We start from the raw sequence: 14,276 nt of genomic DNA, 5'->3' as shown, positions 1-14,276 counted from the left end.
ATGTATCTCGAATAGCGGAGAAGAAGCACGTTGTTAACGCCAAAGACCCACCCATGATTCATTGCGGAACCAGCTGTATATGGGTGTTTGTTGCCCTGCGTTTAACCTCTCAGGACTGAACACAGAGACCTAGAAGGTTTTTCGGCCTTTCACAACATCTGATTATCACGAAGGTAGTGGTGTTTTCATTTATACTACATACCTTTATAACAAAGGTCGTAGATGGAATTTGACTCTGGGAATTTAAGGACTCAAATTTTATTCTTGTCAGTTAGTGGGTTAGTGCAGTTCAAAGAGCTTCACAGATGACTGACGTGCCAATAATATGAGAACAAGTGTAAAACTGAGGAAACAAAGAAAACCCATTTCAGACCCGATGCATGCAAGAAAATAAATTGATGAAAATGTAATACAGTAACATAGACTTAAAAGAATTAATGATAATAATAATAATGATAATAATATTTATAATAATAATAATAATAATGCATTTAATTTGTACCACACTTTTTCATTCATAGTGAAACTCAAAGTGCTACAGTATTAATAACAAAGAGCACACAACATAAATAAAATAATAATAATAAGAAGAGTTAAGATGAAAAAGCCTTCCTGAACAGAAGGTTTTTGAGGCCTTTTTTTGGAAGAGTCCAGGGTAATAATCCTAAAATGGAGTGAAATAAAAAACTAGAAATCTAGATTAAATAGATTAAAAAGACAAAACAAAAACAAATGAAATTGATGAGGGATATATATATATAGACAAACAACAGAAGAAGGCAGTGGTGATAGACAAAGCAATCCCAAGTGACAGCAACATCAAGAAGAAGGAACACAAGAAGATCGAAAAATACCAAAGGCTGAAAGAGGAGCTAGAAAGGATGTGGGGAGTAAAGGCAACAGTGGTGCCAGTGGTAATTGGAGCACTGGGGGCTGTGACCCACAAACTGGGAGAGTGGCTCCAACAGATTTATATGTATATATATATATATATATATATATATATATATACTAACAATAAATAAAATACAAATTGTACAACATGAATACAATAAAATATGTGGATAAAATAAAGCAAATAGTGTCTAGAAATCATTCTTAATCAAAAGCCAGGCTGAAGAAGTTCACCTCCAGCTCCTCTCAGATCCTCAGGCAGATGGTTCCAGCGGCTCAGAGCAGAAAAACTAAAAAGCTGGCCCACTAAAGGGTTTTTTTTAGTCCTGCACAATGGAACAACTGAAAGACTTCAATACACTATAAGTATGTGAGAGATATAAAGCTGCCTGACAGACTATTCTTAGGGTAAAATGTATAGGTGGCAGACGGGCTACTCTCAGGAGCCCCTTTCATATAGAGATCCCGTAATACTGCTATAATGAAGACCCGTCATTATGCCGGCTTTGTTTGTTTATACTGAACCAAACAAAGCCGGCATAATACCGCCCCCATGTGTAACTTTAGATATCATGCTGGCGATAAGGAATCAGAGGCGTGAGTGTAACACAACAGCGTCAGCATCTAGTGTGTATAGTCCTGCCATGCCGGCTGTCCATTTTACACAGATGTTGATCCGGCAATGTGACTACCTCCGCTGCTCTACCTCCTTAATGGTGAAACAACAATACCCCCTCATCCCGTGTTCGTACATTTTATACAGAACAGTGAAGCAGAATAGCGGTGCAACATTCTCGCCTTGAACAGGCTGTGTAAAAGGGGCTAAGATAAAATGTATAGGCTGCCTGACAGGCTACTCTCAGGGTATCATATATAAGTTGCCTGACACTCATGGACATGCTGCCACTCTCAAGTTATAATGCACTGTATATGGTGCCTGACAGGCTACACTCAGGGTAAAGTGTAGCTCATGTGTTGCCCTCCTGCGGTGTTACAGCTCCTAGCAGCAGATCGGCGCTCTCCCCGCGCTACACTCTCTGCAGATTTTGCCTTCTTGACACACCTTTTGTTGTCTCGTCTAGCTGGAGTCAGCTAACCATTTGCTAGCGAGCATCTGCCGCATCGGCTACCCGGACAGCAGTCAAAGTGAAGTTGAGGCAAGCCTGATAGGAGCCGAGAAGTGACGGCCTACACCCAGCCAGGTAGTTTGTCTCGTAGTTTAACAATGGAAATGTTCATATTAACGACGGCTGTGTCAAAGTGTCAGATAGCTAACGAGCTAACGTCAGATAACCAGTCAGCGGGTTTAATGCGATCTTCTCTGTCATCTGTAAGCTCCCGCCTTGAAAGCGAAAGTAGCCTACATCCGTATTAGGCCAGTCTGTCTGCTGCTGAAGCGCTAAGCTGCTGCAGCACAGCGATGGTTTCTGCTAGCTGGTGGTGCTGATGCTTGCTTTCCTCCCACTGCTGTAGCAGCAAACCTAAAACAGCATGAACCCCGCGTCCTGTGACTGTGTCCCTGTGTAGCTGTGTGTGTGGTTTTATGTAATAAAGGCGGCGGTGTCTCCATGCAGGATGAGCGGAGATGAACTGAACCCAGCTGCAGTGGCTCAGCAAGTAGAGGATGTACAAGGAGATGAACGTTGGATGTCACAGGTTGGTGGTATTTCTTTCTCTTTTTTATACTGCTTCCCCCCCCCAATGTAGTTTGGTAAGAGCACAGGGCACACAACACGAAATGAACTGCCATGCAAAGAGTATAAATCAAAATCAGGTCTATTGCCATGTGGGCTTGCACATACTAGGAACTTGCTTTTGTGTTGTGGTGCAGAACAATCAAAAAAATATATACACAAAATCAAGTAGTCCTTAATAATATCAAAAAGGAAGAATATACAATAAAAATACGTGAGAAGTGAGATAAGGGAGAAGAGCTGCTACAGGATTAGATTTTAAATTGAAGAGAATGAATCTTGACCAGGAGAAAACAGTATATGGAGCGTGCAATCAATAATATCATAATAACAGTAATAATAATAATAATAATAATAATAATAATAATAATAATAATAATAAGGTGTTTCAACATCTCTATCCAGGGTCTTTACATTACCAAAACAACTCAACAAACAAAAGCAGCAGCCTGTACCCTCCCACACTTTATACTTTATACCCCTCAGCTCTAAAGAGAAAAATCAAAAGAAGAAGAAAATAAATGAATAAATAAGCACAACAATAAAGTAAATAAAATATCCCCCCCAAAAAAACCAGCTGAAAAATAAAGAAATAAAAACCATAAAGTGTAGCTGCTAAGTTTATAGTTTCACCTATTTGCACACACATATTTAGATATACAGTATAATAGCATATGCCTACTGTTGTAGAGTATACAGGATCTTGAAATTCACAGTCCAATCACCCAGATGGAAGAACATATTAAAGAAACTGTACCCTCCTCTCCTCCTTTGCCCTCCAAATTTGTTTACCCTAAAAAAAAGTTTAGTTTGAGCTCTTGAGCAGCCTTCATCAATGCTGGAATAGATTCTATTTTAGCTCATCGTGCCTGGGCAAAGGTCAGTGGTATTTCTGATTAGTGTGAAAAATACTCACTTTTTATCCTAAAGAATACCAGATTTGTCCCTTATGTATGCAGGCTAAAATGCTGCGGCTCAGGAGGTAGAGCGGGTCGTCCACTAATCAGAAGATCAGCGGTTCAATCCTCGGCTTCACCGGTCTGCATGTCGAAGTATCCTTGGGCGAGATACTGAACCCCAAATTGCTCCCGAAAGCTGTGCCATCAGTGTATGAATGAGTGTGTGAATGGGCACTTTGAATGGTCAGAAGACTAGAAAGGTGCTATATAAATAATAATATACATTTACCATCTGTAAGATTTACATTGTTTCTCAACAGGATTGTGTCATTCTTGGACTTCTCCATGCTTAGATCAGTTTTGAATCAATGTAAACAAAAGTTTCCAGCAGAGAAATGCATGACTGTGAATCCTTTTGTTGCTCCCAACACCTTAGATGGAATACTTTTTTGGGACAGCACCGTTGTCATATTTTTAATTTTACATGCTTTACATTAGGTGTTTTCTATATTACTGTAAGCTCTGAGTGCTCATAAGATAAACAGAGGACTCTGACTCTCCAATCTCACACATAAAAACTAAAGCTTAGTGTTGTCAAGATTTCCACGTGTATGTATGTTCAAGTTATAACATGTAAATCAGCATTTCACAGATTCATGTGGATGATCATTATATTAGGGTTGTGACCTTACTCAAAAAAATCATGCGCTCATGAATTATAACCATTCCCAAGACCTGCTCTCTTTCTTTATCTAACTTGTTTTGATGGCACCTCCTCTTATGTCTATGCAAGGTTAATCCTCCAAAGCTAATAGGACTGAGATAGTCTGCTTTATTCCAAGCTCTCTATCAGATGGGGCAGCAGACGTGTCTCCTCTGTGATGAGCTTGCAGGATTTTGTCTGACTGGGAAGGCTAACGAGTATTATCCTAGAAGAAGATTTAGAAAACTCATAACACAAGCTGTTAACTTGGACTGAAAGACCTCAAATGGAGCTGATTACATTATATTGTTTACTGTGAATGACATGTAAATGCTCATTTATCTATCCTGTCTGTCACAATTACGGACCACATCTCAAACTCTGTTGTGACAAGGTTGTGTTTTTCTTTTTTCTTTTTCTTTTTTTTTTTGCAGCACACAAGATTTGTGCAGGAGTGTAAGGATGCTGAACCAGACGTGCTCTTTGTGGGGGATTCAATGGTACAGCTAATGCAGCAATATGAGGTAAGATAAGATATTTATCTTTCTACACCGGGACATTTGACTGCTCGCATGGCAGCTGCCTCTTCATTTTGTTTACTTATATATTTTTTTAATATGTAGCAAAACTGATCTTTCTCCCCTGAAGATCAAAGCAAAGCAGGATGCATCCATTAGAGGTTCAACACTTAATCAATTAATCGATTAGTCAATCGACAGAAAATTAATCCACAACTATTGATAATCAGTTGTCATGAACCAGCTCAAAGTCCAGACAAAACAAGGGAGACCACACAAATAATCTTGGATTAAAGTAAAACAAACTAATAGTAAATCATACACACATTTACTGTGGGATGAGTAGATCAGTAGTATCAGTGGTGTAGTGAGTACACTGATGTGAGAAAGTGTGTAATGTATGCAAGGAGTGAGGTGGAAAGCAAATCTAATACAATGCAAAACACAACCGAACAAAACCCTGCTAGCTGGACATATAATATGAGACATAACATACACATATGCAACAGTTTGCCTGTACACATACACACATGCATATCTACTGATAACGGCGACATATTGCACAACCCTCATGGCCAACATCTACATCACATATTAGTGTCGAGAAGCTTGATGGACATGGGCAGGAATTAATGTTTATAACGGTTCAGCCTGCTCTTGGGAGCCCTGAATCTTCTACCAGAAGGTAAAAACTGGAACTCTGGGTGGAGAATGTGGGTTGGATCAGACACTATTTTCTTTGCCTGTCTGATAATAGACTGCTCATAAATTGTTTGGAGGGACAAGTGTTTTTTAACCCCCATAATTTCCATAGTAGTATGTACCAGACAAGCGATCTGTGACACATATTTAGCCCTCTTGTAGAGCAATCAGGAGGAGTTGATTCAGTCGTGGTCCATCCTCCTGGCACACCTCTGCCACTCTTACAGTGGCAGACAAGTGCAAACGCACTGCAACTTAAGAAAACATATGCAAATAGACAAAACAAAAGCAAATGAAGAAAACATCTTCATCAATTTGACAGCACGTGCAGCATTTAGAAAACGCACTGCAAATACCACAACACAAAGGAAGTGTTTCCAGAGGACACTTAAGAGTGATGAACATGTCAATAACACAAACGAGGCCTCTTTCCTACCGTAGTAAGGTAGACAATGAGCTACAACCTTAATTTCACCAAAACAAGCCTTCCTCTGAGCTGGACAAATAACATTATTCTCTATGTTCAGCCGGCTGTGAGGCGAGTGCACAGGGACCATCTACAAAATGCAACACTGTTCTCCCAACTACTTTACTCAGGCCTGGAAGAACCAGACTCCACCTGTGACTGTACACTAACACTGACTTCGCCAAAAGTATTTTTATGAGTCAGAATATACTCATCGGCCAAAATTGCTGCTTCTTGGAGCGTTTTAAGTTTTCGTTCATTTATGTAAGTAGCAGTACTATCTGGCACGGGGTTTTTAAGTTGCTCGTGTGCTACTAAATCACACAGTTCTTGAAAAGTTGTAACTTCTTATGCTGAACACCAGCAAATGAACTGTTCAACCAAACCCTGCACAAATTCAACATGAGTCTGGTGTTCCTTCTTTCTCCAATTCCTCAAAACGTTGCTGATAGGCTTTGGGAACCAGCTCATACGCCTGCAACACTGTAGTCTTAACAACATCATAGTCAAAGAAGCACAGGTCTCCTGTGTCTTACCTGTGAGGACACATAATAACAACAGTGTGGTCCTTGTCAGACCAGTTCTGGGACTCTGCCACCCACTCGAACAAAGAAAAAAACAGGTCTAGACCTTTTTCTGTGAACTTGGGAAACAATTGCAGGTTAGTTTCAATATTAACATCGACTCTCTTCCTGAACAGCACCCCCACCAGACAGCTGTCCCTCGTTTATCAGCTTCAGTTTATAGTATTCCAGTTCCAATTTTGTCTGCTCGTTTGTTTTTGTTTCATCACTTCCAGTTCTACTTGTCTGCGCTGAATAAATTTGTTGTGTTCCAATTTAAGCAGTAACAACTCCCAGCAAAGTTATACACATGAGGGCTGCAGATTGGTGAAAAGCTTTTTTGTGAGCATTGGAGAAAGCTCGTATTAAATGCAGATTTGTGTTTTTCTGTCCACAGGTCTGGAGGGAGTTGTTCTCTCCTCTTCATGCTCTTAACTTTGGCATCGGAGGGGACACCACCTGTAATGTGTTGTGGAGGCTGCAGAATGGGGAGCTGGAGAACATCCGTCCCAAGGTGAGACAAGCTGGCTGAGATCTTCCTCCACACTGTATCATACCCCACTGGGAGCATTTCAGAAACAGAGAGTTTTTGACTGCAGCCAAGTGAGACACTGTTTGCAAAACTATAGTCAAGCCAGCCGCCTTTTAAGTTCACTTGCCCTGCAACTACAGAAATTACGGCAGCATAAAGCCAAAGCCAAATGAGCGCCTTTAGGCTGCAGTAGCAGTGCAACTGAACTACCTGATTTTGTTGACTTGCTCTGATTTTGTTGATTTGGTCATTTTTCCTTGATTTTTGTGCTTCTGCTATGGGTAACCAGGCTATGTTTTTAAACGGTTTCTTTGTTTGTCTGATGTAATTGTGTTAATTGCTGATATACAATCAGGAGTCTGCACATGGTGTTTTATTTTGAAAATTGACCGGATGCTCTATGCTGTTCCTGTGTTTGACTTCCTGCCCAGCTCAATCTGCTCTATGTAGCTTGACTTGACTTCCATCAAAAAATAGACTAGACACATATTTTTAGCAGAGCAGAGAGCCGCTTCTGGGACTATTGATACCTTCGGGGTCACTGTCTAGAGTGGTCGTGATCAGGTCCTGCGGCTGCGTCACAGCTGGAACGTGACGCAGCTGCGCTCAGTGGAATCAAGTTGTTTGGCAGTGACCTCATTTAGGATCCTAGTGGCCTGAGGGTAGAAGCTCTTCCTGAGCCTCTCAGTGCTGGCCTGGTGTATCCGGGACCTTCTTCCCAAGCGCAGCAGGGAGAAATGGCCTTTATCTGGGTGGTTGGGATCCTTAATGATTCTCCTAGCTTTATTCTTGCAGCGCCTGGTGTAGATATCCTTTAGGCAGGGTAGAGCACCGCCTATTGTATGTTCAGCTGAACAAACCACTCTTTGCAGGGCCTTGTGGTCCTGTTCAGTCCCGTTTCCATACCAGGCATTCCCCTTCAGGACGCTCTCAATGATGCAGGAGCATTTGAGGGGATACCCGGAATTTCCTCAAGTGTCTGAGGTGAAACAGTCTCTGCCTTGCCTTTCTCACACTGAGTCAGTGTGCCGCCCCCAGGTCAGACCTTCGGTGATGTTGGCACCAAGGTACTTGAAGCTGTCCACCCTCGCCACCAAGGACCTGTTGATATCAAGGGGTGCGTAGTTCCCTCTCTGCTTCTTCCCAAAGTCCACTTTCAGGTAGGCCTTTTCATGGTTATCTGTGTTCAGGCCCACCACAGCTATGTCGACAGCAAACTTGATAGTGATGTTGGTTTCAAAAGTGGCTACACAGTTGTGTGGGTACGGGGAGTACAGCAGGGGGCTCAAAACGCAGCCCTGGGGTGCTCCGGTGTTAAGGATTTGGGTAGAAGAGGTGTGTCTGTCTACCCTCACCACTTGGGGTCTGCCCGTCAGGAAGTCGAGGATCCACATGCACAGTGAGGTGTTTAATCCCAGGTCCTTGAGCTTTGTGACGTGCCTGAAGGGAACTATGGTGTTAAACACTGAGTCGTAGTCAATGAACAGTAATCTCACACAGCTCCCTTTTTTCGTTTAGGTGAGATAAGGTGGTGTGGAGGATGTGTGCTATGGTGTCTTCCATTGATCAGTTGAGATGGTAGCCAAACTATGGTGGGTCCAATGTGCTGGGTAGTCAGGAGCAGATGTAATCCTTGACCAGCTGTTCAAAGCACTTCATCACTACAGAGGTGAGTGCCATTGGGTGGTAGTCATTTAGGCAGGCTGGTCTTGTTTTCTTGGGTACAGGAATGATGGTGGACTTCTTGAACCACATGGGTATGACAGACTGAGCCAGGGACAGGTTGAATATCATTGTGAACACTGGCGCTAGTTGGTCACCACACAGTTCAAGGACCTTCCCACTGATACCATCTGGTCCTGTTGCTTTCTTGGTGTTCACACACTTAAAAGCCTTCATGACGTCATGCTCAGAAAAGGTTATCAGTATGAAAGGTGCACCCACCCATCCATTGACCTCTGCTTCAGCTCTAGTTTTTGCTTGCTCGCTGCTGACAGCCTCAAAGTGAGCATAATAGTTGTTTAGCTCACTTGCTAGAGATGCATCTGCAATTGACAAGGAGGAGGGAGCGGGCTTGTAATCTGTCACAGTTCTTAGACTTTGCCACATGCTTCTGGGATTGCCCTCCTGGAATTGTAATTCTGTTTCCTTCCTGTGGTGCCTTTTTGCTTCCTTTATGGCTCTTCTTACATTGTATGCTGCTGCTTTTTAATTGTCCATGTTTCCAGGCTGCAGCCCTAAATTGTAGGCTGCAGTGCGTGTGTTTATGGCATCCCAGATGGTTCTGGTAATCTATGTTTCCTGGTTGTGGAATGATTTAACTGAAGTTTTGGGTACAGTTGCTGCTGTCGTTTTACAAATTAAATCCACCACAGACTCAGTGAATCCATTGTCGACAGTGGTGTCCTGGAATGTGCTCCAGACGGTGTCATGTAGTGCAGACTGTAGGGCAGCCTCTGATTGGCCTGACCATTTCCTGTTAGGAAGTGCGGTCTGCATTTGATTGACAATAACTCCAGATCAGCTGAGCAGGAACAGGATAGCGTTTTAATATTCCAACTGTCACACCAATCCTTATTCACACGCCTCCTCCTTGATTTTTACCAGAGTCCTCTGTTCTGTCAGATCGTTATACAGAAAAAGTTACGCGGTTGAATGGGGCTTTCCAGTATTCCAGGATTTAGCCAGGTTTTAGTGAAACAAAGAACATTACAGTTCCTGATATCCTGTACAGTTTATTAGCCAACGCCAGTACATTGTCTAGCAAGGTGCTTGGCAGAGAGGATCCATGTGGCCAGGATCACAGCGGGTGTTCAATTCCTCCATGTTTATGTCGGTTTTTCCTCTGATGTTGAGATGGATGCAGAGATGGTCTTGTAGATGGATGTCGGTGTCCCTGACCTGCTCGTTTTGGATGTAGCAGGAGCAGGTGGCCTAATGGGCCATTGTCATCAGTGAGTCTTGTCCAGAACAGCTTTTGTGGTCCCAGCAGCCATGTTATTGAGTTGCACTGTGCATTTTGAAAATATTGTAGCAGCAGCAGCCTGCTCTATCACCCTAACTGTGCTTATTGACTGTTCAAATGATATAGACATCAGGGACAGCTTGCACTGTTCACTTATTACCCAGATATCAAGCCATGAGAACTCACTAACCTCAAAACAACTGCCTGACGACATGCTGCTTAGTTATTACTATATATCATGCTCTGAGTTCTGGAGATTAGTGTGTTCAGTCAAAGTGAACAAAATGTGTGTCTGTGGTCTTGTCCAGGTGGTGGTGTTGTGGGTTGGAACCAACAATCACGAACACACAGCAGAGCAAGTCGCAGGAGGAATTCTTGCAATCACAAAGCTGCTCATCTCCCGCCTCCCCAAGGCAAAGATAGTTGTACTGGTAAGTTTAATTTTCTTTTGTTGCACCTTGTTTGTTTATTGACATGTGGAATTTAACATACGTTTTCTGGTTTCTTTTTCTTTTAAGAAAAAATAAAAACAGTTTACTGTGTTGTTAATATTCTGTAGACCTGGTGAGACACTGAACCACGTTTGGATTGTTGACGTCAGTGCCCTTGAAAATGTTAAAACATCCCACAATTAAAAACAAAGAACACAGCTGCTGTGCAACAGAGTAGATGTCGATTGTTAGTCTTTAACACAACACCGATGTCAGAGAAGTCGACAGCTCTGAAGTGTGGACATGCTGCTTAACTTCAGTATGGGGTAGAATAAACGGAGTTAGAAAAAACACTGGAATTACAGACTGTATGCTTGAATGAAACATAGCATTGGTTTATTGTCCTGTTTAACTAAAGACATATTTTCAAAAACGTATTCTTACTAAAACACAGAGTAGACTCAGACAAGAAAGTAAATAGTTTTACATTGTGTTATTTTTACCTCTTCAGTAAAAGAGACGCTGCTTCCAGTCAGATGTGCAAACTGCAGAATCATCCTCCATAAATAATAACTGAGTTTTTGTGCTAGTGGCTGTCCCCGCCCCTGGATTTCAATGGAAAAACTCATGATTCTAATAGTTTCAAAGATAGACTAACTTGGATAATTTTAACTACAATGTGACTAAATGTGTTCAAAACAACCAACTGAAATGCAAAATGTTTTAAATCTAAGCGATTTGACGTCCCGCGTAAGTCAAAACATTTTTGTCATCCTCAGGGTCTGATGCCTCGAGGGGAGCGTCCAAACCCGCTGAGGGAGAAGAACGCATGCGTCAACGGGTTCCTTCGCTCCTGGCTGCCGCGCCTGGGCCAGGCTCAGTTCCTGGATGTAAGCGCAGAGTTCGTCCACTCTGACGGAACCATCAGCCCGCAGGACATGTTTGACTTCCTCCACCTGACATCAACGGGTTACCGCACCATAGCGAAGCCCCTCAGCGACCTGCTGCTCCAGATACTGGAGGAAACGCCAGAGGAGAGACGGGCGTCACTGGTTTGAGGGCCGTGGCCGAACAGCACATTTATCCGGAGGCATGTCTCACCCGCTGCTGTGGGAGACGGGGGAGACATGCTTCTGGTATCAGGAGGAGGAAGGGGCTCACTCACAGGAGAAGGAGGCACCCTGATGTGAGTGGGCTTGAGAGGGGTGCGGGATCACATTCATGAGCGGAGGGTTGGGTGTGGAGAGGCGCTGAAGAGGGAGAGAGACCTCACTACAGACTGTGATTGCAGTAGTAAGCTCTGTTGCAAAAGGATTTTCCAAGGTCAGACGTCTGTGAGTCATAGACAGATATACTGAGATCATGTGCGACTGCAGTGGCACACACACACAGATTAATTAATGAGTGTTTCCCTCTGTCACCTGTGCCACGGACACAACTTTAGTTTGATGTGAGACCAAATAGAAAAACATAATATAGTTTCTAGTCTAAATAACACTGATTTGATTGGAACACTGGATACTTTAACATCTCCAGGCCTCTAGAAATCCTTCAAAAATTACTCCATTGCTTCGTTGTAGGGGTCCACAAGCTAAAAAGGCTGGGAATCACCCATAGAGAGGGGCTACTGCTGAGACACACGTGTAAATATAAGACTCACAAATGCTTTTGCTCAAAGTGTAATCTGCATATAAAATAATTTACACAAATGAAATGATAGTTTGTCTATCAGTCCAGTTTTTATATGTACTTATTCATATACTCAGCCAAACAAGGAGCACTTAGTCTTCTAAATGTTTACATTTGAGCCCAATATGTAACTGTTTAGGCATCTTAGGAAAGAGTTAATCAGTATGAAATAGATCAGTGGATATCTAGAGAGCAAACTGTCTCACAGTAGATCAATACTCCACTGCTGTGTCACTAAAAAATCACTAAACTAAATGTTAGACCCAACGTCGTCGCTGAATGCATGTTTTCAGGCGAGTCTCAGCTTTTGTGTAGAAAGTCGGCCAACGACTCGTGTCTTAAGTGAGTTAATATCAGTGAAAATCGTGTATTCATACGTATCCGTTAGCGATGTAATGCTTTTGACTGTACTTGTCCGATAATCTACGCAGGTCTTCCAAACCCCCCCCCCCCGACCCTGCTGCTTACATGCAAAGCTTCTATCACACCCGGGCAAGTGTATTTACATTTTATTTGTAGATTCACACTTCACTCTGCCTCTCTTGACATTTCATTTAAATGTCAAAAATATTGTATTGCTAAACTAAATCCTGCCAGCTTTTTTAAATTGTGCTCCTCCTCCTGTATCCGTTAAAAGACAATTTTTGAATATAAAGAATATTTGAACACGTCACTCCAGGCCATCATCTCAGTTTGCGCTTTATTTTTATTTTTAAAAGCAGAGTAAAAAAAAAATAAAAAAAATAAAATATTGAGATGAAAAGGCGGTTGTCAGATTAGCTCCAATCCTCCTGCTTTCATCTTACACTGCTAATCATATAATTCCTTATGAATACAGGTTGATGTGGACAGTTTCTTACTGATGTCAGCGGAAAAAAAAAAAAAAAAAAGAAGCTGTCTCATGCTGCGTCTGTGTCACACTAATATTTATCCAAATATTCATAGACTTCAACTTTGACTATATAGCACAGGCTCTCTCTCCCTCTCCCTCCTTATTACATGGATATACAGTATTTTCTCTTCATTCTGTTTCTCATCTCCTCTTTATTTCTGTCCCTGTTGTATTTGTAGTTGACTCTCACCCAGCCCTGCTACCCATGGGACCTTGACTTCTCTACATGGCATAGTTACCGAATATTTTTAGAAATTAAAAAGTAGCATAAGGCTAAGCTACGGAGCACGACTATACTCTGAATATTGTCACGCTAAAAAAAAGCAATCACAGCTCATGTCAAGAAAACCATTTGTCTGTGAGCTTATACTGTCTGTAGCTGTTTCCTCATGGCTCAGTTGTGTTCAAATCGCGGCTGAGAGTCTCATGCCGAGCATCAAAAATTATCCGACATTACTGCTGTCTTAAGCTCTGCACATTTGCGTGCTGTGTTAAATAGTGTATGTGTGTGTGTGCCTTAAGTGTTCATGGGGACGGTTGTGTACAGTATGTCTGGTACTGGATTATGTAAGCTGGAGTTGTGTGAGTGTCTAGAAGTGACCCCGGTTGTATATAAGACATGTGAAGCTTGAGAATGTGATGTTTGAAGGGGGTTGAGATTTTGGGAGTCTGTGTCTGGTGCGATACGTTATTTGCACTGTTTTGGCTCGTTGTCACGTTATTGAGGTAAAGCATTCCAATAAAAAAAACAAAAAACAAACACAAGGATCTAATCATGTGTTGGAGTCTTCTATTTCTTCAAAAAGTCAAAACCTGCAACACTGTTAGTGTTAGATTCTCACCAGCAGAGGGAGCCATTTCACCAGAAAACTAAGTTGACACTAAGAGGGCTCACTGCTCATTCCACGCCGCCTGTCTTTTAGCCAGCGTTCCTTATTGCTTTAATTAATTTACTTTCACAAAGTTTATCTTGCTAATGTTGAAATAATTTACTCAGCACTCAGAGGCGATGTAGAATCATGTAAAAAATGTCCTCATTAAACATTTAGGCTGGCTGCTAGAGTGTATATGATTTCTCGCACATTGTAAAATACCTAGTTAATAAACCATTTGCTCACTTTTGATGTTGCTCTCATTTATTTTAACTGTGACCCAAAACTGTCCCAGTGTGGCAAAAATAGTTGGTCCATCCGGAGTCCTGTACTGTCTACTGAGTGTGAAGTTTGACGCACTTTTGAAACATTAAGCTCAACCCAAAGCTAAACAACATGAAGTCTGAAGTCATGTGTGCTGGATTCTTAGAGATTTCATGTTTCTGATAGAGAAAT

At 42.0% G+C, this 14,276-nt stretch overlaps 1 protein-coding gene across 1 annotated transcript; it reads left to right on the top strand.

Annotated features, from left to right (window-relative positions):
• The first annotated feature begins 1,853 nt into the window (after nt 1–1,853).
• Nucleotides 1,854–14,070, top strand: pafah1b2 (platelet-activating factor acetylhydrolase 1b, catalytic subunit 2). Its single transcript, XM_067607746.1, has 6 exons — nt 1,854–2,096; nt 2,469–2,550; nt 4,625–4,714; nt 6,837–6,953; nt 10,245–10,367; nt 11,147–14,070. Exons 2-6 carry the CDS (start codon nt 2,470–2,472, stop codon nt 11,423–11,425), a joined length of 690 nt encoding a protein of 229 aa, XP_067463847.1. The 5' UTR covers nt 1,854–2,096; nt 2,469; the 3' UTR covers nt 11,426–14,070.
• Nucleotides 14,071–14,276: the final 206 nt, after the last annotated feature.

This window comes from Thunnus thynnus, chromosome 13, assembly GCF_963924715.1.
Source record: "Thunnus thynnus chromosome 13, fThuThy2.1, whole genome shotgun sequence".
Lineage (NCBI taxonomy): Eukaryota > Metazoa > Chordata > Actinopteri > Scombriformes > Scombridae > Thunnus > Thunnus thynnus.
The sequence above is the reverse complement of the archived record's forward strand: the minus strand, read 5'-3'. Positions and strand labels throughout refer to the sequence as shown.

What these genes read in the sequence shown, in the direction of transcription:
- pafah1b2 (XM_067607746.1), top strand. Translation starts at nt 2,470, where the DNA reads ATGAGCGGAGATGAACTGAACCCAGCTGCAGTGGCTCAGCAAGTAGAG. An exon ending in TGGAGAACATCCGTCCCAAG is followed by an intron (nt 6,954 to 10,244) that starts GTGAGACAAGCT and finishes GGTCTTGTCCAG; the next exon opens with GTGGTGGTGTTGTGGGTTGG. An exon ending in AGGCAAAGATAGTTGTACTG is followed by an intron (nt 10,368 to 11,146) that starts GTAAGTTTAATT and finishes TGTCATCCTCAG; the next exon opens with GGTCTGATGCCTCGAGGGGA.